Below are 23,772 nucleotides of genomic sequence, written 5' to 3' on the forward strand. Positions count from 1 at the left end.
AGTATTCGCCTGTAGTACAATCGTTAGTAGACTGTTCTTTTAATTGATGATGTTGTTGATGTTGTTGTTGTTGCTGCGATGAACCCACCATGATGAGAGATAACAGCGAGATAAGTCCTGCTTGGACGGGTAGATAGAGGCGATAAGCAGAAGCGAGAGTCGGCTGGAGACAAGAGCAGCTGCAGCTAAGGCAAGCAAGCAAGCGACAGAACCGAGCAGGAGAAACAGCGAAGAAACAGTGAGCTGCAGGAGGAGAAGCAGAAGCAGAAGAAGAGGAAGATAAGAATAAACAGAAGATAATAAAAGAGGAAGAGGAAGAGAGAGAAAGAGAAGGAAGAAAAGGAGAAGAAGAAGAAGCGAAAAGCGGGTTTTGCGTGCGCTTAAAAAGAAGGCAAAGTTTTCCTGCGCTTTTCCTGCTGCGGCCGGCGTGGATGACGTAAGGCAAGTCTCAGGGCGCTTAAGTAAGCAGTCCCTTGTCGCCCAAAATAGAAAAAGGCCGGAAGAAGGCCGGGAGAAGACGGCGGGCGGACCCACTTTTTTCTTGCTCCTTCTTGGTTGGGCCTCTTCCTTTTTGGTGGCGGTGCGAGATCGCCCGATAAGGCAGGGAGAGGCGGGGGAAGCGCCGAGATAAGACTAAGGGCGCGCGATAAGGAAATCCCTCATAGTCGAGCCGGCGGTTGAGATAAGAAGGGCAGGCGGTGAGACCTGAGACCTGAGACCGAGACTGAAGCTGAGCTGAGGCTGCGCTGATCGGCTGTTTCACTGCGGGCAGAAGATTTACAGGAGGATGTGCAGCGAACAGAAGTACTGACGGAGTACATACTCTTACAGTCTACAGAGGTGCATAGATGGAAGAGGTACCTACGGGGCATCCGTCGTGCTGCCGTGGTTACCGCCGTTGCGTTGCTGCAGCTACTTGCGCTGCGCCTGGTGGCTGGCTGTTGGCGCTGGCTGGCCAGGCGGCTTGGCCGCCCGGAGATAAGACGGCGGCGTCTGGTTGGTTGGGCAACAGAGACACAGAGAGACAGCAAGAGCCAAAAAGAGGGCGATGAGTAATACGATGACATAAGACGCTGCCGAGGTTCCCGCGCGCATGAAGCTTATGTAATATACCACTAACCCAGCAACGAACTGCCTCCGTCGCTCCGTACCGTACATAGAGCAGGTCGACTGCTACACGACATATTCTACCTACTTAGTTGGGAGGTCTTCGGAAGGATGGGAATATGGAATCTTGGGACGGACGGGGACTGCGTGGGACTAATAATGGGACTTGGACTAGGACTAGACTAGCTGCGATGCCGGCGGACGGCGTACTTGCAGGCGGACTCGACCAGCAACCCCAGATCCTCGCATGTCTCCAGGACACGACCCAGCAAGCCACACAGCTTCTTCTCCTCCTCGGCAGCTCGCGTGGGCGTGTTGGCGGGCCCAGAGGCAGAGGGCTCGACCTCGACGATCCCGCGGGTGCAGGGCACTTGCAGCCGGCCGTCGGGGAGCACCTCGACTGTGACGCTGGCTGTCCGGGAAGAGGGAGAAGAAGAGGGAGAAGACGAAGAGGAGGAAGAGGGATAGGCTGCCAGGGGGAAGACGACCAGCAGGGTCGGCGGTGATGAGACAGGCGTCCGTAGGCTGATCGAGATGCGTTTCGTCTCGTCGCTCTTGTCGGTAGATGAGAGAAGGCTGTTCAGCCGAGTCTCTGCTGCATCGACATTGTCCATTCGATGGCCCTCTTGCATGTACCCTTCATCGTCAGACTCTTGATCTTCATCATCCTCGTTCTTACCCTTGGAATTATTGCTTGTGCCCATCTGAAATACGCTGAGTAGCTTGCCGAGAAGAGCATACTGTCGAAGCAAGGGGATGACCTCCTCTATCTGTCGAGGATGCGAAAAGGGAAGCTCCCTCACCGTATAGCCAGGCACATGCTCCAGGGCATGGAAGCTGTACACATGCTTCTTCCTCGTCACCTCGTCTTCTCCTCCTTCTGTTTGGCCAAAGATAGGTACCGTCCTCACATGCTCTTCTTCTTCCTGCTCGTCCCCGCCTTCCCCCTTTCCTGTTCGCGATGGCCGCCGCTCAACAGGTACCACAAGCGCATCATAGGCGGCTGGCGCCCTCGTCTCCTGCGGCATCGCTATCCCGACCAGGCGATACACCTCTGCTGCCACGACGATGGGCACATGTATCGCTGGCTCCAAGCGTGCCACGAAGCGCACATTCGGTGGACTCGACGGCAGCAGAGGATCGGTCGAGACGAGTGTTGGGTCGGGCTCTAGCCAGTTCGTTCGCGTCTTGCCAACCTTGCCGTTCGTATCGTCGGCGCCATTATTGCCCTCGTTATCATTATTGTTGCTCTTTTCATTGTTGGTGATATTAATATCGTTTTCGTTATTGTTTTCGTTGTTGTTCTCGTCCTGCGTCGGTAGCACCGTAGGATCGCCCACCCAGCCCTTAGATATGCGTAGTGACGGGTAGCCAGCCTCACACTCTATCACAGCACTGTATACCTGCCGTCTGCTGCTCCCCTTAGACCGCTTCAGGGACGGGGACAGCTCAGCCTGCAGTACCTCTTCAAGCGACGTGCGTTGAGCATCCAGTAGCCGCCGTTGGTCTGCCCAGTAGTGTATCGCCAGGCCAACGTTCTCGCCCCGGTGCATGGTGGGACAGCCCACACTGCTGCTCCTACACAGCCGCTCCCAGAACCTGCTTTCGGGCCCAGACGTGGTTTTTTTCGTGTCTGTGTCTGTGTCTGTGTCTGTGTTCAGCTTCAGGTCCGGGTCCGTGCCCTTACCCGTGCTGTCCCAAACCTTCTGCAGGCTCTCATGTACCCCTTCCACCGCCTCGAAGCAGTTGACCTCTCTGCACAACCCATCCATTCTCGCCAGCCGCGTCAGGTTCGCGTGGAATGCATCGACTGGCTTCCACTCTCCTGCAGCTACTCGTTCCTCAGCATCACCATCACCATCATCGCCAAATGTCAACACCCTCTTCAGCACTGCTGATGCAGCTTCCCTCTTCTCTCCTTCAGCCATATCCTGCGTAGCATAACGGAGCGTCACATCCTTCACCACATCAGCTTCTGTCCCGTCTCGGCCAAACTCAATCTCCAAATCAACGCTGTTCCCCGCGATGCTTAGGTTATTATCCTGCCACATACACTCGAATCCTTCCAGCGTGCCAAGTCGTTCAACGGCCTCTCGACACACGCCGCGTCCCGCCACCCGTGACCGTAGCATAGATAGCACCTCAGACATGTTTCGTCGTTTCTCTGCTTCCGTATCTTTCGCTGTTGCGCCTGGCAGCGAGTGCATGGGCAGGTCAAGTGGCATTCCCATTCCCATCCCCATCGCGTCAGACATGCTTAGCCCCATGCCTATGCCCATACTTAGTCCGCCTGTCATCGCGACTCCCCCAGGGCCGGGAGAAGGTGTTATGCCAGATAAACCCAGCGCTAGAAGTGCAGAAGGCGAACTAAACCCTGCGGCATCATCAAGCATAGGCGTGTACTGGTGTGCCGGTGCCTGTGAATGCGACGAGGTAGGCTGCTGCTGCTGCTGCTGTCCTGGGTGAGATTGTTGCTGATGCTGGTGTTGTTGCTGTTGATGGTGGTGTGAGGGGGTTCGTGTTGCTGATGGTGAAATATGCGATAGCGGGCGTCCCATGGGCACCGCCGAGGGAGCTGGATAGGGTGAGGAAGTGATCTGGGTTGGGGTAACGCCGGGGTTGGCGCTGGCCGTGTTGTTTTTGGCAGGAGTCGCCATGGTTTGATGGTATCAAAAAGCAACAACAAATACTATAATTTCCAAGGTAAGATAGTGTGTAGATGGAGATTCTATTGACAGCGAATGCCCATGGGTATCATATTATGCATAGTCTCGTTCGAATAAGCCGCTTCTCAGCCCTCCGCCTCCGCTGGTGGCCACAGCTCAAAGGAAGAGGGACCCCCCGTAGTAACAGCACTTTGGTATCCAGAATCGTAGTTCAAAATGTCCCATCGCGCGTCGCTCCCTTCTCTCGTTTCAACGTAACTATCATCAGCTCCCGCATCCAAACTGCATTCCCAGCTCTCAGGCTGTGGCTCTGCTTTGCCCTTCGTCTTTGAAGTCGGACGTTGGACCCCAAAACGAGCTACGGATTTAAGATTGGTCACGTGAATGGACCCTGCGCATGAAGTGGACAGCGAAGAGTCTTTTCTTGATAACTGGCAACAGAGCTTTAGGAGTAACTATCTGATGATGGCTATCTACACTACTTACAGTCTCACGACGATAGCATCATGCTCGCTGTTCCTCCTCTCTCTGCCTCTCCACCCTCTCTCTCGCTTTGCTCCATTCCACTTCTGCCTCCCTCTTCCGTCCCCTTTTCCACTCCTTTCGTCTCTCTTTCTCCATAGCTTTCTCCCTCTTTATTTCTGCTTCCCGCTCCTTGCGTCTCGCCTTCTCTCTCTTCTTTACCTCCCACTCTGCTCTCGCCCACGCAGACATCTCGGCTCTTAACTGGTCTAGTTTCGCCCTATGCGCCTTGATTTGTGCAGCCTCTTCCTGTGGGTTCCTAGTACTAATTAACTAATGGTTATATGGTGTGTTGGGGGGACTTGCTAGTATACTTAAATATACTCCTTATAAACAAAGCTACTTACCGTCCCTTTGGCCTAATATGGAGTTTCATACTGCTGATAGATTTAATATAAAAGTAGTCATTATCTGATGATGTCATGAATACACTATAAATAAGAAAGATAGTTAATATATATTTCCTTCTATTAAGGAGTAGTAGTACTTACATTCCCGCACCTTCGGGTAGTTTGACTGTGGGTATATCCTCTGCAGCAGAGTAGGGTGGTGGAGGACTTGTCTTCTCCATATTTAAGGGCTTTAACTAAGCGCCGTTGCGAAATTCGAGCGCAGCTACTTGAGATAAAAAGTTTTGAGGCGTCTATTGAAGAATAGTAATGAGGGAAGACGAGTAAGACAGATTAAGAAGCAGAAGAAAAGAATATATGAGAGTTGTGCCTATTAATATTTATACAGTTATATGTGTGGTGTGTGCGTGTTTGGTGTGGCAAGCCATAGCATCATCGTCGACTCGTAGTCAACCATGATTAACTACATCGCCTTTTGAGTTGAGGTTTGTCCCAGCCACTTAACTAACACGTCTCCTTGTCTTCCACCAAGAGGGATATAAACGATGGCCCTAGCTACCAAAATAACAGCCCAGGCAAGACCAATGGCTTCTCTCACGGGAGCTTTTCGCCCTATCATGGGCTCGAGCAGGCCTTTGTCTAGGCAGCTATCAACACTGTCGAATAATCCTCACATCGTACGGCCAGCACACCCCGTCCCATATCCGTCCGAAGCCATTTACATAAACTAACGCCAACATATAGTACGTTTTCCCGAATGCAACAGGCACGAGCCATACGTTATCACTCCTACCGACCTCTCCTCCAACTCCTGACGTCGCAATCGGATCAACAACTACTTCTGCCCTCCCTCCAACACCAACCACATTCTCCCCAAACCCGCGCTTCATATCAATCCTAGACTCCGTGCTAGCAGATCATGCGTACCAGGACCCAGACACCGTGTCCGCAGCACAAGTAATGGCATCAACTGCCGGTGCGAACCTCTTCTCACGCATGCATGGACGGGCAGAAGGGGCAGGATCAGCTGGTCGAGGTGGATTCATACATATAGCTGATTCGAGAGAGCCGCCGGAATACGGCAGGATACCTTCGTATGTTTGACCCATTGGGTTCACCGTTGTGTTAGTGGGGAAACTAACATATAATTACAGGCCAGAGGATATATTTGGTTCTATTGAGGTTGATGGACAGGGTAACATTGAAGGCAAAGGAAACTATCAAAGCAGCGGTATGATACATTCTTTTTGACTTCGTAAATGAATCCATTGCTTTACTAACTACAATCCAGGAACATATCGTATTGTGACGAGGAGTGGAATGTAAGTGTTCCTCACGGTTGCTGTGGATTTGCCTCACATTGCTAACGACATACAGCCTTGGACTAAGCCCATTTCTTAGAGAAAAGTTGGTTGAGAGACTAAAGGCCGAGGAGCAGAAGATACGGCAGTAAAGGTGTCAATATCCAATGAAGTGATATTAACATTATTCACAACGAAGTGTAAGATAAGTATACTTGTATAATAGACATTGCATGTTGGACAGCGACCCCAGTCAAAAAGAGGGATAAATATCGTACATAGATCAAACACAAATCGCAACTACATCACTTCTTGAAGAAATTGGTAATTCGCTGGTTTCCACCACTTGGTTTAGCACTGGATTTCGGTTTCGTGTTATTGCTTGTTGCACTTCGCATCTTCCTCGTAGGACTGCTTCCTTTAAGGGGTTCCATCTTCTCTTGGGCAAATTCTTTTTGTGGGCTTTCAATCTTCACCCTCTTGTTGCTGTCTGCAGAAATTTTCTCCGGTTTATCATCTGGAGTGTGTTCTCTCTTTAGGCTGCTGGAATCTCCTTCCGGTTTTTCGAGTTTGGTTTCCGGTACTTCTGCTTTTCCCTTCTTTTGCCCTTTCCCTTGGAAAAAATTGGCGATGTTTGACTTATTTTCCTTGCTATCAAGCGGTACGATGAAGCTCGGGGAGTTGTTGCCGACTTTCCCTACATCCTTGCTAACAGGGTATGTCTCCAGTTCACCTTCATAGGGCTTCAAGAGTGATTGAAGCTCCTTGGTCCATGTAGTAGTATGCGGGTCTAGCCAAGCTGCCATTGCCTTGCTACCTGGATCAAGAATGACCGGCATACGGTCGTGGAGGAATTTCAGTTGTGAGTTGGACGAAGTGGTGATAACCGTGTAGGTATACAGCTTCTCTTCCGAGTCTATTACGCGTCAGTCACGCATCCAAAATATATCATCCAATGCCAATTCTACTTGCCTTCATACTTGACACAATCCCACAGGCCAGCGAAACACATCAGATCGCCATCCTTTCGACGGGTATAATACGGTAGCCTGGTTTTACCCCCCGGGCCAGTTTTAAGCCATTCGTAAAAGCCTTGACATATAACTATGCAACGCTTTTTCCTCTTCATCGAAGTCCACATGCCTCTGTCTTCTATTAACGAGTCATCCCGACAGTTGATTGTCTTCATCAGTGAGCCATAGTCTGGAGAACGTTTGGTCCAAAAGGGTATAAGCCCCCATTTCATGGCTTGAATCTTATACTTGATGCCTTTCTCTTCTCCTTCGGCTTGCTCAGCATCCTGTTGCTCTTCGGGAGCTTCTCCCTCAGCGGCTTCATGACTCACGCCACCGTGGTCAGGGGTGTCCGCTCTGAGGACAGCACCGTAGTTTCCAGGTGCAAAATTATACGTCTCCCTCACTTCATCGTCATCTGCTATCTCATCAATCTGCTGTCCTCTCTCTTGTAGCTGATGTCGAATGAACGCTAGGCGCTGTCCCAAAATATATCAGACTAGTGGTCTCCTTGTATTAGAGCATAGGATCATGCATACAATTCCCATAGCATAACGCCCACACATTTTGCCGCAGTGACCAATTCTTTGGCGTATACAACTTGGTTATAAACCTTGCATATGTTAGAAAGAGCTGGATATCAAAGACTGGTATATATCCAAGGATAACTTGCTGCCTTCGAGGTTGTAATTAACTTGCTGGATGTATTTAGTCTAGACCTTAGGCTAGTCCAGTCGGATTAGTACACGTGACCATCTAACGCACCACAGCTAGGGACCCTCATATTGATTATGTTAAATATTAATACCTCGTCTTATATAGAGCGCCGTAAATGGCTATCAATATACACGGTGTGTTATGTATCTTTATCTTAAGGGGAAGGAAAGCAATCAATTTCTGGCTGTCAGAATTCATGGTTGACTCCGATAAAAAAAACCACGCTAAAAATGTCTAAGCAACCTTAAATTTACCACTTGCTATCACAAACACCGGCCGGGAGTGAAGTCGTTATTATCTCGATTGTGTTCTAACTAGGCATCAGTGACCAGGCTTGCAGCTACTTGCTTCAGTCCTAACAAATTATTAGATATGACCTAGAAAGATGCTGCCGAAACTAGGATGGCGCGTCAGCGCTCTCTCACGACCGATATACAGTCCGATTTTCTCGCAATCGATGACGAGATCAATTTCTTCATGCAGAACGGCCCATCGACCAAGAATACAACTCCTCTCTCGCAACCCATCCATCTCCCAATCCCGATCATACACATACTACCAGCGCTTCAGGGACAATTTCCGGGTTGCCGCACGAAATGTCCATCGCAAACACCCTATCGGATTTCCTCTTACACTCCTTTTCGCCGTGGGAAATACCGCCCTCCTAGTATACATTGTCTACGACTTTATGACTCGAGTGAATCCGGAATTCACAAAGTTCCCTAAGGAAATAGCTACGCCTCTTCGAAAGGCAGTGTATTATACCGAAATGGACCTCAACCCACCGTCAGCATTGGCCTATTATAAACAGGCATTAGCCGCTGGATATCAATTGGGACTACATCCATTTTCAGATGAAATGCTGGGCATACGATTGGCGGTAGCTGCTATGCTGGAGAAGGCAAAATTGTTTGATGCAGCGATTGAAGTTCTCACAACAATTAAGCATGATTGCGAGACTTGGATAGATAATGGAAGGAGACGAAAACTGATAATGGATCGGGAAAATCAGAGTGGGAAAAATACCCGACCTGACCCCTCTGATTTCGATGCTGTAGCTGAGCACGAAGCTGGTCTGAAGAAGGAGCAGGAAGAGGAGGAACTGCGCGACAAGGTGGTGAAGAAGATACCAGGCATTAGCCTAAAACTAGCCGATATATACTCCGAACAATACCCTGATGATACCGCGAAGGCAGAGAAATTCCTTACCTCTGCCTTCGAAACTAGCAGAGCAGAGCTTCAGCGAAGAAGGGACCTGAAGCTGCCTATCACATCGGATGAGGAAAATCCAGCATACCTTACACTTTCCGAAGTGGGCAATGCATGTAGTGAGTTGGCTGACCACTATGTAAATAAAGGCAGAAGCGACCTAGCAACCATTCTGTACATGCAAGCAATATCCTTATTCAAGGAGGATGAAGGAGATGGACGACACAAATGCATCCAGGCTGTTCTCCTAAATAACATTGCTAGTCAGATGGCGGAACAGGCTGGAAAGGTGCCTTTGGGCGCCGCGTTGCCCTCTTCTGCGTCTCTGAACCCTGTTTCACGCGATCAGCTGCTATCCGCAGCAGGAGAATGGGCCAAAAAAGCATTAGACGTTGCTAGCAATGTTGAGGAATCATATAAGAATGAGCAATGTGACCAAGCCTGTGTTGTTGCTCTGTTCAACTTGGGAGAGATAGCTGAGATGCAAGAAAATTCTCACCAGGCAGAGGACTTCTATCGGAAGGCCAAAGCGGCGGCTGTGAAAGTTCAATTCGCGGAAGGAACTGAACAGGCGGAAGATGCACTGAAGAGGCTGCGACGCAAGAAGTGAGCTAAAGTGACATCCATGTATAATACCTCTCAAACAGGCAAGATAGTTACGAACATAGAAACCCCATGTACAACATTTTGACAAAGTTCAGGTTCTAGATTGAGAATCTGTTGAAGAGGTTTCAAGTACATTGAACTACGGCAAACGAGAAAGGTATAATCATGATGTAGAATCTCCATTAAAGTCGTGAAAGACGTACATAGCATAACCTTTCTAGCCAATACGATAGGTCACTCGCCAGCTTAAATGTCCATGAAGAAAATGCCATCGGCTTTGAAGATAAGGTAGCAGTGGGCAGGTTATGCTTTTTGAACTTTTTTTTTGCTTCCATTTAGATAGATCCGTTTGTAAATAACTCCAGGGAACTATCAAAACACCACAGCTCATGTTGTCCACGGGTGTAGCCCTTTTTTGCCCCTCCTTTTCGATCAGGTGTGCGCATTGCTTCATCCGAATGATCCCCAACCAGTCATATTGTTTCATTGGACATTATCTAGTAAACAACTCACTCCGGTATTAAAGATGTGACAAAAGGGGAATAAAAAGTGGTACTTTTATACCCTTGACATGACACCCCAGGCGCGAATCTTGTTATCAGTGTATCCAGAGAACAGAGTCTGGCCATCAGCGCTCCAAGCCAAGCTTATGCACTCAGGGTCACGGCTCTTCTTGCCCTTGTCCTCGAATTCAGGCTTGAGCTCATCAATCTTGCTCTTCTTCTCCAAGTCGAAGATGCTGATGCTGCTGGCGGTGGCAGCGCAAAGCCAGTAGCGGTTAGGAGAGAAGACGAGAGCGTGGATTTCATCACCAGCGTTGAGAGAGTAGAGGTGTTTCGATTCGTTCAAATCCCAGAGCATGACAACGCCGTCCTTGCCACCAGAGGCGCAAAGAGAGCCATCAGGGGAGATGGTGACAGTGTTGATGTAGCCGCTGTGGCCAATGTGGTCAGTCTGGATGCGGCAGGTGGAGAGTTCCCAGACCTATTGTACCTCGATTGTTAGCAAATGCGTCCAAAGAAATGCAATAATACTCCAAGAAAAGTTGTCTGGGGCAGTATATAATAATCAAGGAGGGTAATTTCCATCAGGGCAAAGGTGAATAATGGTCTCATGGCCCGCAACGGAGCTCTGAAGTAGCAAATACGTAATTGCAAAACATCATTTGGAAAACAAGGCGACATAGAAAACGAGGAGGTTGCTGGTAGTCAGGTGATTCGTACCTTGACGAGCTTGTCCCAACCAGCAGAGACGATGACGGGGTTCTGGGGGTTAGGGCTGAAGCGGACGCAGGAGACCCATTCGGTGTGGCCCTTGTCGGTGATGGTGAACTTGCAGTCACCAAGGGTGTTCCACAGCTTGATGGTTCTGTCACGGGAACCAGAGACAATTTGACGGTTGTCAGCAGAGAAGGAAACGGACAAAACGTCGTTGTTGTGGCCGACGAAAGTGCGGGTGGTGTTTCCGGTAGCCAATTCCCACAGACGGAGGGTCTTATCCCAGGAACTGGAGAGAGCGTAGGCACCATCGGAGGAGATGACCTATTATATCAATAATTAGCCATGCAAAAAAGAAAATCCCCATGGCTTATGCCCCTCTTCAATGGTTTTTTTCCCCTCCATATCTCGTCACCCTGCGCAAAAATATCAACTGGACCCGGGGGAATATCATACACAGTCAGAAACGATGTGAGAGTGGCCGTGGAGGGATCGCTTTGGGTATCCGTATGCGGTGTCATCGCGGGTCAAGTTCCAGACGATCAGGGTCTTGTCGCGGGAGGCGGATAAGAGCATGTTTGGGCTAAACCGGCCTGTCAGCATCATCCTCCATCCGCCTGAAGCTCATCGTCTTTGCTTCTCTTCTCAATCACAGGAATCATCATGGAATTGTCCTTACTTCTCCAAAGTCGTGGCCAAGCTGGTAACCCAGCCATTGTGGCCCTGGAGGGTTCCACGGAGGACTAGCTGCTCAGCCATGATGTGCGGACTCGAGCTCGACTGCGTGATGCTCTCGTAAATCCTCGAGGGGTGGTGGTGGACGGAGAGGGATGAAGGGCGAGCAGTTGAAGTTGTTGTCTCTCTTCGATCTTTTTTTCACACAAATCGCAGAAAGGAGTTAGGCGTGTTCCGCATCCAGGCAAACCCTAAACGCCAGTGTGCGCGCTAAACCCTAACCGGCATTAAGCGAGCGCCTTTTCAACGTCTCGCGATACAACTATATAGATGAAACCAGCATGATGATGATGATGATGATGATTCTATGGTCGATGCAGATGAGATGGCTTGGTGATACATAATGTACTGACACGGAGGTATACGCTACGACTTGAAGGGCTCGATGTTGGGCATGCGTCCCAGGCCACCGCCGCTTCCCTTGCTGCTGCCGTCTCCAGCTTTCTTGCTCTGGACGTGCTGTCGCAGCAGAGCGAGAATCTCCGAGTCAGCCCAGCGCTGAGGGACGGGCCGGTATGCTGGCTTGAAAGCTCCCACTGTCTGCGCCCACTCTCCGCTCTTCGCTGCGCCGCTCTTCCACGTATCCGTCAGCTCGTCTTTGGCCTTCAACGCGCCCTCAGCTGCCTCGGACTCAGACGGTGGCTCCTGAGTCGCCCAGTAGTAGATGTCCCAGTCGTTTTCATCCAGGAACCGGTCGTATTCATCAAGTTGGCTTCCCGTCATCTTTGCCAGATATGTAGATGCGAACGTTGACAGGAGCAGGTCCGACTCTAGAGTTCCCCGTTTGCGGCTCTGGTCTATCTTGATGTTAGTCCCCCTAGACGAAAGATGTAGCTTCTATGGCATTTAATATGGCACTCACATAGCAACCTCGCTCTCTTTGTGCTATTATCCTCTCCCTTTCTCTTCAATGGCTCGACTTTGAACGTAATGCCTTCCATCTCTCCGACCGCAAGTTCACCCTTTGTTTGCCCCGGAACTAGCTGCTCTTCCGCCTTGCTACCCTTGTTTCCTGCGCTTCCATTGCTACTCAGATGGGAAGAATAACTTAGACATCGGAATCCCGAGGACGAGGTAGGGTATATGCTGGCATTGTGTTGATATGAGATGGATGCGCCGGATGCTGGTGACGACCTAAACGAGAGAACTGGAGAGCGGCATCTGCACGAGGCCAGTCCTCGGCTTAGCGATCGAGATATACTATGCGCCGTAGACATTGGAGTAAATGAGAGACCGAATTGCTATGCTTCTGCGTCGAGATCCAGTTGCCAACAGTTGCTGGCTCCTTTGATGAAACTTGAAGATTTGACATCATCCGAGCTCTGTTTGCACTGTTTGCATCGCCTGGACCATCAGATTCACAACTCCAACTACCCGTTTGGGAGCCTCTATAACAGTTGATACTTTAGTAACTGAACAAACTAAGATAATTATTTTTACGTTCATCCATGTATAAACCCTGTAGCTTTTCGCAGATGCTAATTGAATAGTGATCATAGTTACAATTCGTATTCCCTCATAATGAGACGTGATAGATATCGAAAAAGAGGAAGTATAAATGAAGCCGAGCAAGCAGAAAGGCCGCCCAAAAGTACCTGAGCAGACATAGAAGCGGATCAGAGCCTTCGGTAGGAAAGGACAGCTTTCACCATTCGCCAAAAGAAATCTCTTTATGGATGCTTTAGATAAGATGCTTCGAGCTAATCGTAGAAAGAAATCATTTAGCAAGCGGAACCAGATGAAGGGACCAATACTGCAACTGAAGAAAAAAAAAACTTACCGGAAGTAGGCTCTCAAATAGACCACCTGCCAGACACCAAGACCAATCAGCATACCCATGGTGCCGAAAGCAAACCACTTGACTCGCTCATTAGTACTTTCATTGGTGTCTCGGAGCTTCTGTTCTCGTGCGCGCATAAAGTCCATCTCCGCAACGATTTCAGTGATCATGGCTTCCAAACGGCGAAGGTCAGCCTCAACTGGCTTGAGCTTCTCCTGGACCTTGATAGCATCCCAGTCACGAGCATCAGCACCGATGTCAATGCTCAGCTCAACCTGGCGAGAAGGGTTGGGGCCAGCATCTATAATCAGGAAGAAAAAAAAAAATTAGCCAAAATTCCACTGTTTGCAATGCCAATGAAGAAAATCTGCCAAGGTAAGACTTACGTCGCCCAGAAAGGACGTTGGAGAAGCAAACGTCAAAGGAAGAGTCGGCGCTGGCAGTAAACATCTGTCTGATCTCGCCGGCGATATCTTTTGGTTTGGCGTAATCGTCGCCTAGAGAACTCTTGATCTATTCCATCCAACACAAATCCAATTAGCATGCATTCTAGTATATCGTGCAATTCGCAGTTGCAGTCTGTTTGTCTTGAAAATGATGAGAATAGTCCACCACGTACGTGCATGTTGACAACCTGTCCATCTCCCTTCGAGCCGCTCACGGTGGCAGTGACGACAACAAGCTGGTCACGCGCAACGAAATTCCTTATGCACCTTTCATGCTTTCCTGAGTGTGTATTTGGGATGAGATCGAATCGTACGGCGGAGGTGAGAGGCACAAGGAGGGTGAAGAGGAGGAAGAGAAGTTCGAAAGGAGACCGCAGTCCCATGGCTGAGCCCCGTCGCATATTGGTCTCTGCCGTGGATAAGAGGGAGTAATAGGGAGAGCGAGGAGGTCGAGGGAGGAGGATCACCACCAAGGGAGCCTGTGGAGAGAAGGGCGGTTGATCTGGATGCGCCTGGTCGCCTGCACTGCTATCTCGATGTCCAACTTTAGGGTTACGTATATTTGTCCCTGGCGCTGCCCGGGCGGTTGCAGGCCAAGGAAAATAGAAACTCCGGCGAGCTATGTACATCGATGGGACCCAACCTGGGGGACCTCCAGGAGTCCTGGCCAGCCCCTGAGCTCTACATTCAATACTACCAACTATTTACTGGTACAGTATACGGCAGCTGGGTAATTATCTGACTGCTAAGCCGTCCATGTGTATACCGGTTGTGCTGCTGTAGTAAACGTGAACTTAGCTCACAGCTAGATACTGCAAGCCAATTCTCCCTCCCTGAGGAGGCCAACTCCTGCCCGTGGCTACGATGATACGCAGATACTCAGGAGGTTGATATCTCTCCTAGATATTATTTTCTGCTCTAAGGCTGGAGGAATGTCCAGCTAGTATCACTCATAATGCTAGATATCCAAGACCGTCTAATATACCCACCTCAAACACTACGCCAGAGTCCCATCTATATATAAACATAGGCATCGATTACTAACTATACATCTCAAACACGAAGACAGATTGAGACTGGATATACCATAAAGGGGTGGAGTTTGTTCTAAAAGCACATCTCCACTGAGAACAGCGGTATATATGTTGGAGATAGGTCACATTCAATCTGGGCTGCAATGTCAACTATCGATTCAAGGGCCGTGGATGTCGCCTCTTCGTCAATTTCGACTGCAGAACAGCCTCCACTAGAGTATCCGTATCGAAAGATGCTCACGGATATCCCTAGCTTAATAGGTCCAAACTGACACTGTTTAAGCTGCGTCTCAAGACTCATTCGTCTCTGAAAACGCTGGTATCGACGACCCCCCATCTACAATTTCGGGCCTTGGTGGCAACAAGAAGACCATTGACAGTGATGCTTCAACAAGATAATCATCAAAAAAATATGAAAACGGACAATTCATTTTGTTGTGTGGTTTAACTAATCCCTTGTCATGTGTTGGCAAACAGTGAGATATTGTGTCTATGGAGATATCAAACTAGATATCGCCAACTTGTATCATAACACCAACCGATATGACTCGTCTACGAACAAACTCAGATCAGATGTACCTATACATCTTCGAATCAACACCACCTGTCCTTGCTCTGCATACCTGCATAACGTCAATGCTATTGCATGTATCAGCTCTCGCTCGAGAAGAGACAAAGAACACATCACAACCTGCAACAGCAACGCAAAATGCAAAACGATATCTCATCAACAAGGTTCCACGTCCATCACTCGCATGCCATGCCACATGCCACGTCGATATCGATGACAACATAGATCAAAAATACCCACGTATACCCGTCAAAGCAAAGCGTTTTCACGTCACAAGATCAACTCTCGAACATGCTTGCGGTTGCAGTTCTGCAGTCTTGTTTTGCATCACCCCTGTCCACGCTAACCGGCAGCAGATCATTTTGACTTGCATGCGTTTCACCCTGTGAACACCCGCACATCTTCCCCAGGTATAGTTTCAACAGACGAACGGAACCGCTGTTCCCCCGCCAGATCGTCCAGATACATGTATGACCTGACCCAGTCGATAGATAGTTCGGGAGGGTTATGGGCCCGTTGGAGTCCGGTTTCCGAGGCCCGGAACACCGCCTGGCTGATTTGTCACCCTGGCTTTCGAACTGTTGACACAGCGTAGTGTAGGGAGTTAAAAAATTTGGTCATGGAAAAGTAAGAGTAAGATAGCGTGGAAGAAAGAGTATTTTCATGACTTGCATCTCACCGTAATGGCTATGAAGTGGGGGAAAGTATTATATGACAAAAATGAGACCCAAAGGGAAGTTAAGAAACAGGACGGAAAGGTGGTATATAGAAGGAAGAAGGAGAAAGGGATACAACACATTCTGTATGCGTTCAGCGAGCGTAGCGTAGAGTAGACCAAGGAAAACGGGCGGGAAGAAGGCGGAAATAAGTGAAATAGGAGAAAGCTGGAGCAGAATCTGTGTATATACGTGAGGAAGGTCTTTTTCGCCAAAGAAGAACGAGTGAGGAACCAAGGCTGGATCTTGTCTTGATTTGAATAGGAAAGGAAAAGGAAATATATATACTGCCACCCTTGTACCAAGAAAGATGAAGATGAAAAGAGGGAGATGAAAAAAAGAAGAAACAACGAGGCGGGACGAAGGAAAAGGTATAATGTAACAAGGGCCGAAAGTCATATTCATTAATTAAACAATATGGTAGAACATTTCGAAAGCGTGGATGTTTTTCCCAGGAGAAAAAGGAGGGCAGGAAGGGGGAGCGAGGTTTCGTGAACGAGGAGAAAAGGGGGGGGGGGTAAGGGAGAGAGGGAGAGGAGGGTTTGATGATAAGACTATGCCACTTGTTTCTTCTTTCGTAGGAAAGTCTTGAATGTCCAGCTAGCTGATGTTCCTGTCTTCATGGACTGCAGGGAGCTTACGCTAGGGGAAGACGGAGGACCGGTGTTCTTCAGGAAATCTGCTAGAGCAGCGGTATCAGACTTGTTGGATCGGTAAAGACTATCTGCATCGACGCCCTTGATCACGCCCTTGGGCAGTCTTCCGCCCGAATGCCACTGGTTATCAGGCTGGTCTGCATGAATGGTAGCGACAAACGAAGAGCCCGAAGTAAGCGAGGCCTGTGGTCTGCCGGCATGGCTGTGGTAGTTGTACTTGGGTGGCAGGTCGACGAGTCTGGGAGGAGCAGGCGACCCGGCCTCGGAGGTGGAGTCTAGCGTTACGCTTCGCGAGATGGGCGGCCTCATGGCCTTTTGGCGATGCAGCTCGTTGGCCTTTTGGATGTTGATGGTGAACGGCTGTGGCTTTGGAGGTGGAGGGGGAGGGGGCCCGTTTTTCAGGAACTCGGCCAGACTCTCTTCCTTGGGCTTAGCCACATCGCGAACGTCGTCGTATTCATCCTCGCTATCCGAATCAATGGCGTACGGGTCTCTGACTCGCCGGCGTGTTTTAGCGGGCGTTGCCGAACCATCGCCTCGAATGTTTGGGGTTGGAGAGAGCCGGTACTGGAGCGTTCGGCTGTTAGGCCGTGTGCTACTGTCGATTAGCGCCGTGTGGGAGTTGACGGAGGCAACTGATGCGGCGACCATGGAGCCGTCCTGGGTGCCGGGTATTGAGCTATCGCCAATGGTGAAGTCACGCTCACTGCGGATTGTTTGGCTGAAGGAGCTGAAATCGTCTGAGTTCATGGTATTTCTGAATGGAGCGACGGTTTTCTGCTGCAGACGACGAGCTTGAGGATCAGGGGGCCCCTGACGGATGAAGTCGATCAGTTCGGAGGTCTTGTTATCTCTGACAAAGACTGCCGGACGAGCTTCGAGACGAGGCCGGTTCGGGTTGGTTGCTCGCGGGGTGGAAGTGATGTTGGAGGAGGTATTATTATTATTATTATCTTTCGTCGAGGCCTTTGGCGTGGCGAGGGGGCTGGTTGAGTAGGTTCCTGTCGTTGCAGGAGAGTTGGGAATGGAATTGTTGCCAGCGCGAGCAATGCTATTAAATTGGGCGGCGGGTGGGTGTAACCCCTTATCAGGTCCTGTGGAACGAATGAAGTTGGCGAAGTCTCTCACGGATGCGTTTTCGACTCTAGCATCGCGAGCTTGTGGAGCGGGCATCTTAGGCTTTGGCGGCGGCGGGCTAGGGGGGTTTCGAGCAAGCGGAGACTGAGGCACAGGGGATGAGATCGAAGGGGAGCGGAAGGTCGGCGACAGGATCCTGCGGCTCTGCTTTCCGCTCTTGACGGAGCTCGTATCGGCAGGGTCTGCAGCCAGGTCTGCTGGACGAGTAGCAGCCCATCGAGGGGAGCCGACCTCTTCCATCTCACGCATGTTTCGTGGAGTCAGGGTATAGTGGATTGTTTCGTCACTCATGAGAAGCTCCTCCAGGGCTGTAGATCCAGATCCGCTGCCGTCTGACGAGCAGATGACGGAGACAGACAGGTCTGATGGCTGTCTACTGATCAAGCCCCTGATTCTGTTGGAGCCCTGGGAGACGCCGGAGCCAGAGGTGATGGGTCGACCGTCACGCCTGCTGCCTGCACTCTCTGACCTGCGTAGTTTGCTAGAGTCTCGAGAGATGCTGGACGGGGGAGGTGTGACTCGTTGAACGGCTGCACGTTCTGACCCCGGAGACACAGGCAAGTTCTGTCTTGTGGAACAGTTGGTGTTGATTTTTGTGAGCCATGCTCTGCTCCGTGGAGTGACGGAGGGTTCACTGTCCCCGGAGTTGATAGAGGCCTGGTCTGGCGACGAACGCTCGTTCTGCACGGGGGTGTTGTCTGCCACCTCGGTCAGGGGGGTGAGGCGAGCTCCACGGCTTGGAGAGCGAGGAGAGCGGGAGACGAAGGAAGTCTCCACGATGTTGTCTCCGAACGGGTTGCTGGTAGGGGGTAAGGGGGCGGTTGCTTTACGGCGAGCAGCCTTGCGGGCGGCCTGGTCGTCGTCTGTGAGGGATGAAGAGGAGTAGTATGCAGGGTTACCGTCTGCAATGTCCTCGCAGGTGGTAATGCGTGCAGAGCTGCTGTCTGCAGTCTGCGAAGTTGTAGATTCAGCGGACTCCTTGGAAGACACCCGGGAGGCTTCGGGAATGGTATAGATAGACGAGACAACGCTGTTGTTATCGCCCGTCTCGCTGCTGGGCGGAGAGACGGTTTCTTGCTCCATTGATGAGTCCTGGCAGCGAGGAGAGGATATAGAAGCCGGGTGATAGGGGCTGTAGATGGACGCCGAGTCAGGACCAGCCTGCTCCAGCTCTGATGCTGCTGATGCCGGTGCTGCTGTTGCTGCCGCTGTTGCTGCTACTGTTGCTGCTGCTGCCGCCGCCGCCGCTGCTGCCGATGCTGATGCTGATTCTCCGGCTTTGGTGTCAGTCTCTGGCTCTTCAGCCTCTGGCATGCTCTCGAGGTGTTCGTCTTCCTTGCGAGTCTCTGCTGCGGACGAAGCTGACCGTTTGACCCGGGTCGGCGAAGGGGCCAGGGGCGACGTTATATACATCGACTGGGGCAGCGACTGGGAGCGGATATGCGCCCGCCTGGTGCTGGAACGAGCGGGCTGCAACGACGATGACGCTGACGCCGATGCCATGACGACCCGGGGAGAGATGGCGCTGATGCTCCTGGCCAGGACCGGCCTGCCTGCGACTTCCGGGCTCGAGATGAACAGGCTCCGGGGCCGCAGGGAGCGCGCGGGCAGGGCGACGGCGAGCTGGGCGCTGAAACCGGGGATCTCAATCTCGTCAATGCCATACTCGCTAATCGGCAGGGGGATGTCAGCTGGGTTGATGTTCACGCAGGTGCTGACGCTGGCGGTGTCTGAAACATGCTGATCGGCGCTCGAGATCTTGCGGCCAAAGGAGAAGCCGTTGAAGGTATCAAAGGTATCAAAGGTGCCGACGCTGCTGTGCGTGCTCGTCCGCGATGAGCATCCGCGGCGCACCAGCGACTCTCTCGACAGCGTCCGCGACAGGGCCGGAGCCCGCAGGTTCTTGCGCCAGGTGCGCCAGAGGCGGCCCAGGGTCGGGTTGAGGGCGACCTTCTCGACGTCGACGTCGTCCACGACCAGCGTGCCGCCCTGGTACTTGCGCTCGTCGTTCTCGTCGGAGAAGCCCAGACGGGCGCTGGAGTTCTCGCCGGCGATGATCAGGATGTTCTCGGCGATGTACTCGAGGATGGAGGTCAGGAAGATGGCGGCCGCGGGCGAGAGCATGCCGCCGTGGTTCATGAAGTACGGCCGGCCGTTGGTCTCGCTCAGCCCTTCGCGCTGCAAGTACTCTTCCTCGTCGTCCTCTTCCATGTCACCGAGCCGGGCGTAGACCATGCAGCGCAGCCGGGTCAGCTTCCACGAGCGCTCGAGCTCGAAGTGGCCCTGGCCGGCGGCCTCCTGGGAGTAGCCGTAGCCCGTCAGCTCTTCTTCGTCGCTGGTGCCCATGTACTCGCTCAGCTCCTCGTCGGCGACGGAGACGACGGCGCGGGCCAGCCGGGGCTTGAGGACGTCTGAGACGGCCGGGCGGATGGCGGCCAGCTTGGTCGATTTGGCGGCCAGCAGGATGTTGAACAGGATGTGGTCGAGGAAGCCGTTGACCAGGACGAGCGACGGCGGCGTCACAATGGCATTTCCAGGGCGCCCTTCCTTGGGCTGGAGCGGGTTGACGCCGTGCGAGGCCGATATCAACTGTGTGGCCGCTGAGATGGCGACGTACTGCGGTGCCGGGTTGACCAGCGGCGGCGAGGGCGCGCTGGCCCTGCTGCTGATGCTGGCGCTGCGTTCGAAGGAGAGGCTGGTGCTTCTCACGCGGCCGCCCATGAAGGCCGGCGAGACGTCTCCCGGCATCATCTGTGTCTGTCTTCTTCTCTTCTTCGTCTTCTCCGTGTGATAATTAATATATTATATATTTTAATTGCTGGTGGTGAGGCCGGACGACTGAGGCCGCCGTCACGCAACCATTCGTATGGCTTTTATATCTATATCACAGCAATCAGCAATCAGCAATCAGTATCAATCAGTATCAGTAACGCTCAATTAACAGAAATAAACAAGAATAAGGCAGTGAAATGGCGGTTGTAGTTTGTTTTATAGATATAAGAGAAAAAAGGGGCATATCCAGACTGGCCGGCCGCGCGGGAGCAACGGGAGCATCCAGGACGGGAGAAAGGGAACCTACAGGGACAGTTCCGGTAGCGAGCGACTGGCTGAGCAGCGGGAGGGATAAAGAGCCGTCTCTCTGTCTCTCCTTCGTCTGTCTCTGTCTTCTGTCTCTCTTGTCTTTCTATCAAGTTTCTCAGTTGCTCAGTACAAAGAGAAAGGCAGAGACAGCGTCGGTTGCCGTCCGGATGCAAATTCTCGAAGGGACGGAAGACGAATATCAATTAGAGTACGATATTCCTTTTTCTTCTTCGTCTCTTCTTCTTCTCGTCTTCTTTTCTTGCTTGCTTTTTCTTTTTCTTCGCTCTCGTTGCTTCTTCCTGGGGTGGCTGAATGTTCGTATATATCTTCGTCTCGTCCAGCGCTGAGTCTATCTCGCCGCCATCTCGCGGGGGTGGGCAGGCGATGTGCGAAGGCTTTCTTTTCGTAGCAGGCTCAAGCCTCTGTCTGTCTCCCTTTGGTCGCTGAACTGGGAGCTGGTGTCTGTTGATGTTGATGTTGATGTTGACGCTCGAGGTCGGCCTCAGGGGCTAAAGGGGATGATGGATGTATTTTATATATGTAGATGTATGTATATGTACCAGCAAACCCAACCGACCAACAGCCGCAGCCAGACAGATCGATGGAGAGCGAGCGAGCGAGCGATAGAAGAACCAGCGATTGAAAGTGCCCCAGTGGAGTCCGATCGAGTCAGGATGTCCCCTGGCCGGGCAGTCCCCCCTTTTGGCTGTGCGGGCGATGGTCTCTGATGGCTGATATCGAAGTGATCAGCGGCCGACGCGGCAACGCAGAAGAAGCAAAAGCACGGCAAAAGGAAGAGCAAAAGGAGCAAAAGTACGGAAGTGTACACACAGAGGCAAAGCCAGCGAGAGCGAGGGAGAGGGAGAGAGAGAGTCTCCCTTCGCCGGAGCAGGCTGCCGGGTCTATTAAAGCAGAGATGGGCTTCAAAAGAAAAGAAACATGGTACCACTGCTGGCCGCTGCGACTCTGCCAGAGGATACGACCAGATCTGCTCGATCGCGGGCGTCCATCGCACTGCCGTGATCCATGGGACGACTCCATCGGAACCCCATCTGGCTGCCTGGTCCCCCTTCGATGCGTCTGCGCTGCCTTCCTCCAGCCTATATGGATCGGGACCCCTGAGCCAGATCCGCACTGCTGCTGCTCGGCCAGAGAAAACGCTACGGGGATGGAGTCGGGACCCTGTCGAGGAGCAGGGGAGCAGGTCCTCCGTACAGGTACAGGTACCTGGCACTACTGGTGGTACCTTCATCGTCGCTGATGGACTTTTAGCTACGGTGAATATAATCTTGACTAGCCGTCTGTGAATTAATTACACGCCATGGGGGCGGGTTCAGCGATGGCGGCCACTAGCTCTGCACGATGCGAATAGTCTGTCGATGATGGACCTCTCTCTTTCTCGAATCCTGCTGGCAGGATGGAGAACAAGAGTCAATCCCCTGGGGAACCGTCAGTGCCTACAGCTCGGTGCTAGGGATGAGAGGAGGAGGAGGGGAGGCCGTTCAATCGAGACAGACAGACAGACAGACAGCAACACCACCCACACGGCATAAACAAGGCAGCCGTTATGGAGTCGTTTATCATTTTACCTCGCTACGGAGTGAGTATACTTCAAATCCTCTGTGCAACAGGCACGGCTAGCAAACGGCTGCTACGGCTGCTGAAGACCGTACTCTTAAGGCATTGATTGCTGGCTTGTGAGAGGCATAGCACCATAAGACGGCCATGCAGGACAGACGACCAACTTCGACTTTTTCTCTCCTTGCTTTTTCCAGCTGAGCAGCTTATATTTGCTTCTTCTTCTGCTTCTTTCTTCTTCGTCTTTTTCCTCCCCTTGGGGACCCAGAAATTGACTTCCTTGTCGCCGTGGTTGCTTTTTAAAGATCGGCATCCAGTCCTTAAGCAGCGCCCCCTGGTCAGGCCCAATCATGCTTATATCCTGCATCGCTGAGACGCAAGAGCTAGCAGGACCAGCAAAGACAGTAAGACAGACAGAGAGAGACCGTCAAAGACCAGAGCCTTGTCTTGTCGTCTTGTCGTCTTGACAGACAGGAAGATAGACAGCGACAGATGCTTGCCAACCGTGTGTCTGACAGGCACGTCTGGTGATGTGCTCCAGCCATCTTCCACGCCATCAGAACGTTGCAGCGTTACAGCCAGGGCAAGGCAGCCACCCACGGGCTCTTACGGCTCCTGTGCGATGATGCTATCTCTTGGAGTATGTACGGAGTAGTATACTTACGTACAGTCGGAGTGACTGCAAGGCCCGGCTTTTCGTCGCTTGGAAGCATGGACATGGACATGGACATGGACATGGACATGGACGTGGACGTGGACGTGGATATGGACATGGACGGCATATCCGCACTCCGTACTATATATTTTTCTTTTATCAACAACCTCCCGGATAGAGGTCCCGTCGGTTTTGGCCTCTGGATTCCGTTTCTCGAAGCTCGTTTCTTCTTCTTTTCTCCGTTGGACAGCTCGCGGTATCCAACTTAACAGCCCAAAATCCTGCTGGCTGGAGAGGGCCACCCTTTTGCCATGTACCGGCCCGAGACAGCTGGGTGGATGCCCATCAGCATGTTTTCTTTCTCCCTCCCTTGTTTCTCTTACATATGTATAGTTGACCAGGGGCATGGGAAAAAACCTGGAGAAGAACTCAAAGGCAGGCCGCAAAGTACTCCGTACACCGCCAACGAAGTAGTTGCTTCTATAGATATACATACACGGTTACTTCGAGGGAGTTGCTTTGCTGCAAGGCTATCAAGCCGTCGATCTCCCCGGTCGTACGCAATTAAAGGAGCCTTGTCTCTCCCTGCCTACCTACAAATACGGCAGCAAACAGAAGCAAACAGAGCAAGCAGAAGCAAGTAAAGAGCAGCAAGGTCAGACAGAGAATGTAGAG

The 23,772-nt window shown here is 51.5% G+C and overlaps 11 protein-coding genes across 11 annotated transcripts; 1 reads left to right on the forward strand and 10 right to left on the reverse strand.

The window, feature by feature from the left end:
* Positions 1-39: 39 nt before the first annotated feature.
* Positions 40-821, reverse strand: TRV_02928 (uncharacterized protein; the record flags this gene model as incomplete). The annotated part of the gene is made up of 2 exons (XM_003022895.1): positions 40-633; positions 813-821. 2 exons carry the CDS (start codon positions 819-821, stop codon positions 40-42), a joined length of 603 nt encoding a protein of 200 aa, XP_003022941.1.
* Positions 822-1,289: 468 nt separating this feature from the next.
* On the reverse strand, positions 1,290-3,764 carry TRV_02929 (uncharacterized protein; the record flags this gene model as incomplete). Its single annotated transcript, XM_003022896.1, has 1 exon — positions 1,290-3,764. The coding sequence occupies one exon, from the start codon at positions 3,762-3,764 to the stop codon at positions 1,290-1,292; it is 2,475 nt and encodes an 824-aa protein (XP_003022942.1).
* Positions 3,765-4,277: 513 nt separating this feature from the next.
* Positions 4,278-4,866, reverse strand: TRV_02930 (uncharacterized protein; the record flags this gene model as incomplete). Its single annotated transcript, XM_003022897.1, has 3 exons — positions 4,278-4,554; positions 4,643-4,726; positions 4,787-4,866. 3 exons carry the CDS (start codon positions 4,864-4,866, stop codon positions 4,278-4,280), a joined length of 441 nt encoding a protein of 146 aa, XP_003022943.1.
* A 1,385-nt stretch (positions 4,867-6,251) lies between these two features.
* Positions 6,252-7,525, reverse strand: TRV_02931 (uncharacterized protein; the record flags this gene model as incomplete). Its single annotated transcript, XM_003022898.1, has 3 exons — positions 6,252-6,862; positions 6,919-7,414; positions 7,499-7,525. 3 exons carry the CDS (start codon positions 7,523-7,525, stop codon positions 6,252-6,254), a joined length of 1,134 nt encoding a protein of 377 aa, XP_003022944.1.
* Positions 7,526-8,133: 608 nt separating this feature from the next.
* Positions 8,134-9,495, forward strand: TRV_02932 (TPR domain protein; the record flags this gene model as incomplete). Its single annotated transcript, XM_003022899.1, has 1 exon — positions 8,134-9,495. The coding sequence occupies one exon, from the start codon at positions 8,134-8,136 to the stop codon at positions 9,493-9,495; it is 1,362 nt and encodes a 453-aa protein (XP_003022945.1).
* Positions 9,496-10,049: 554 nt separating this feature from the next.
* On the reverse strand, positions 10,050-11,467 carry TRV_02933 (vegetative incompatibility WD repeat protein, putative; the record flags this gene model as incomplete). Its single annotated transcript, XM_003022900.1, has 5 exons — positions 10,050-10,475; positions 10,639-10,692; positions 10,715-11,032; positions 11,165-11,291; positions 11,388-11,467. 5 exons carry the CDS (start codon positions 11,465-11,467, stop codon positions 10,050-10,052), a joined length of 1,005 nt encoding a protein of 334 aa, XP_003022946.1.
* A 342-nt stretch (positions 11,468-11,809) lies between these two features.
* On the reverse strand, positions 11,810-12,166 carry TRV_02934 (TPR repeat protein; the record flags this gene model as incomplete). The annotated part of the gene is made up of 1 exon (XM_003022901.1): positions 11,810-12,166. The coding sequence occupies one exon, from the start codon at positions 12,164-12,166 to the stop codon at positions 11,810-11,812; it is 357 nt and encodes a 118-aa protein (XP_003022947.1).
* Positions 12,167-13,219: 1,053 nt separating this feature from the next.
* On the reverse strand, positions 13,220-14,298 carry TRV_02935 (uncharacterized protein; the record flags this gene model as incomplete). Its single annotated transcript, XM_003022902.1, has 3 exons — positions 13,220-13,524; positions 13,610-13,736; positions 13,843-14,298. 3 exons carry the CDS (start codon positions 14,296-14,298, stop codon positions 13,220-13,222), a joined length of 888 nt encoding a protein of 295 aa, XP_003022948.1.
* Positions 14,299-16,544: 2,246 nt separating this feature from the next.
* On the reverse strand, positions 16,545-20,531 carry TRV_02936 (uncharacterized protein; the record flags this gene model as incomplete). Its single annotated transcript, XM_003022903.1, has 1 exon — positions 16,545-20,531. The coding sequence occupies one exon, from the start codon at positions 20,529-20,531 to the stop codon at positions 16,545-16,547; it is 3,987 nt and encodes a 1,328-aa protein (XP_003022949.1).
* A 536-nt stretch (positions 20,532-21,067) lies between these two features.
* Positions 21,068-22,116, reverse strand: TRV_02937 (uncharacterized protein; the record flags this gene model as incomplete). The annotated part of the gene is made up of 2 exons (XM_003022904.1): positions 21,068-21,373; positions 21,433-22,116. 2 exons carry the CDS (start codon positions 22,114-22,116, stop codon positions 21,068-21,070), a joined length of 990 nt encoding a protein of 329 aa, XP_003022950.1.
* A 423-nt stretch (positions 22,117-22,539) lies between these two features.
* On the reverse strand, positions 22,540-22,809 carry TRV_02938 (uncharacterized protein; the record flags this gene model as incomplete). Its single annotated transcript, XM_003022905.1, has 1 exon — positions 22,540-22,809. One exon carries the CDS (start codon positions 22,807-22,809, stop codon positions 22,540-22,542), a length of 270 nt encoding a protein of 89 aa, XP_003022951.1.
* Positions 22,810-23,772: the final 963 nt, after the last annotated feature.

This window comes from Trichophyton verrucosum (assembly GCF_000151505.1).
Source record: "Trichophyton verrucosum HKI 0517 chromosome Unknown contig00253_1.f1.exp, whole genome shotgun sequence".
NCBI lineage: Eukaryota > Fungi > Ascomycota > Eurotiomycetes > Onygenales > Arthrodermataceae > Trichophyton > Trichophyton verrucosum.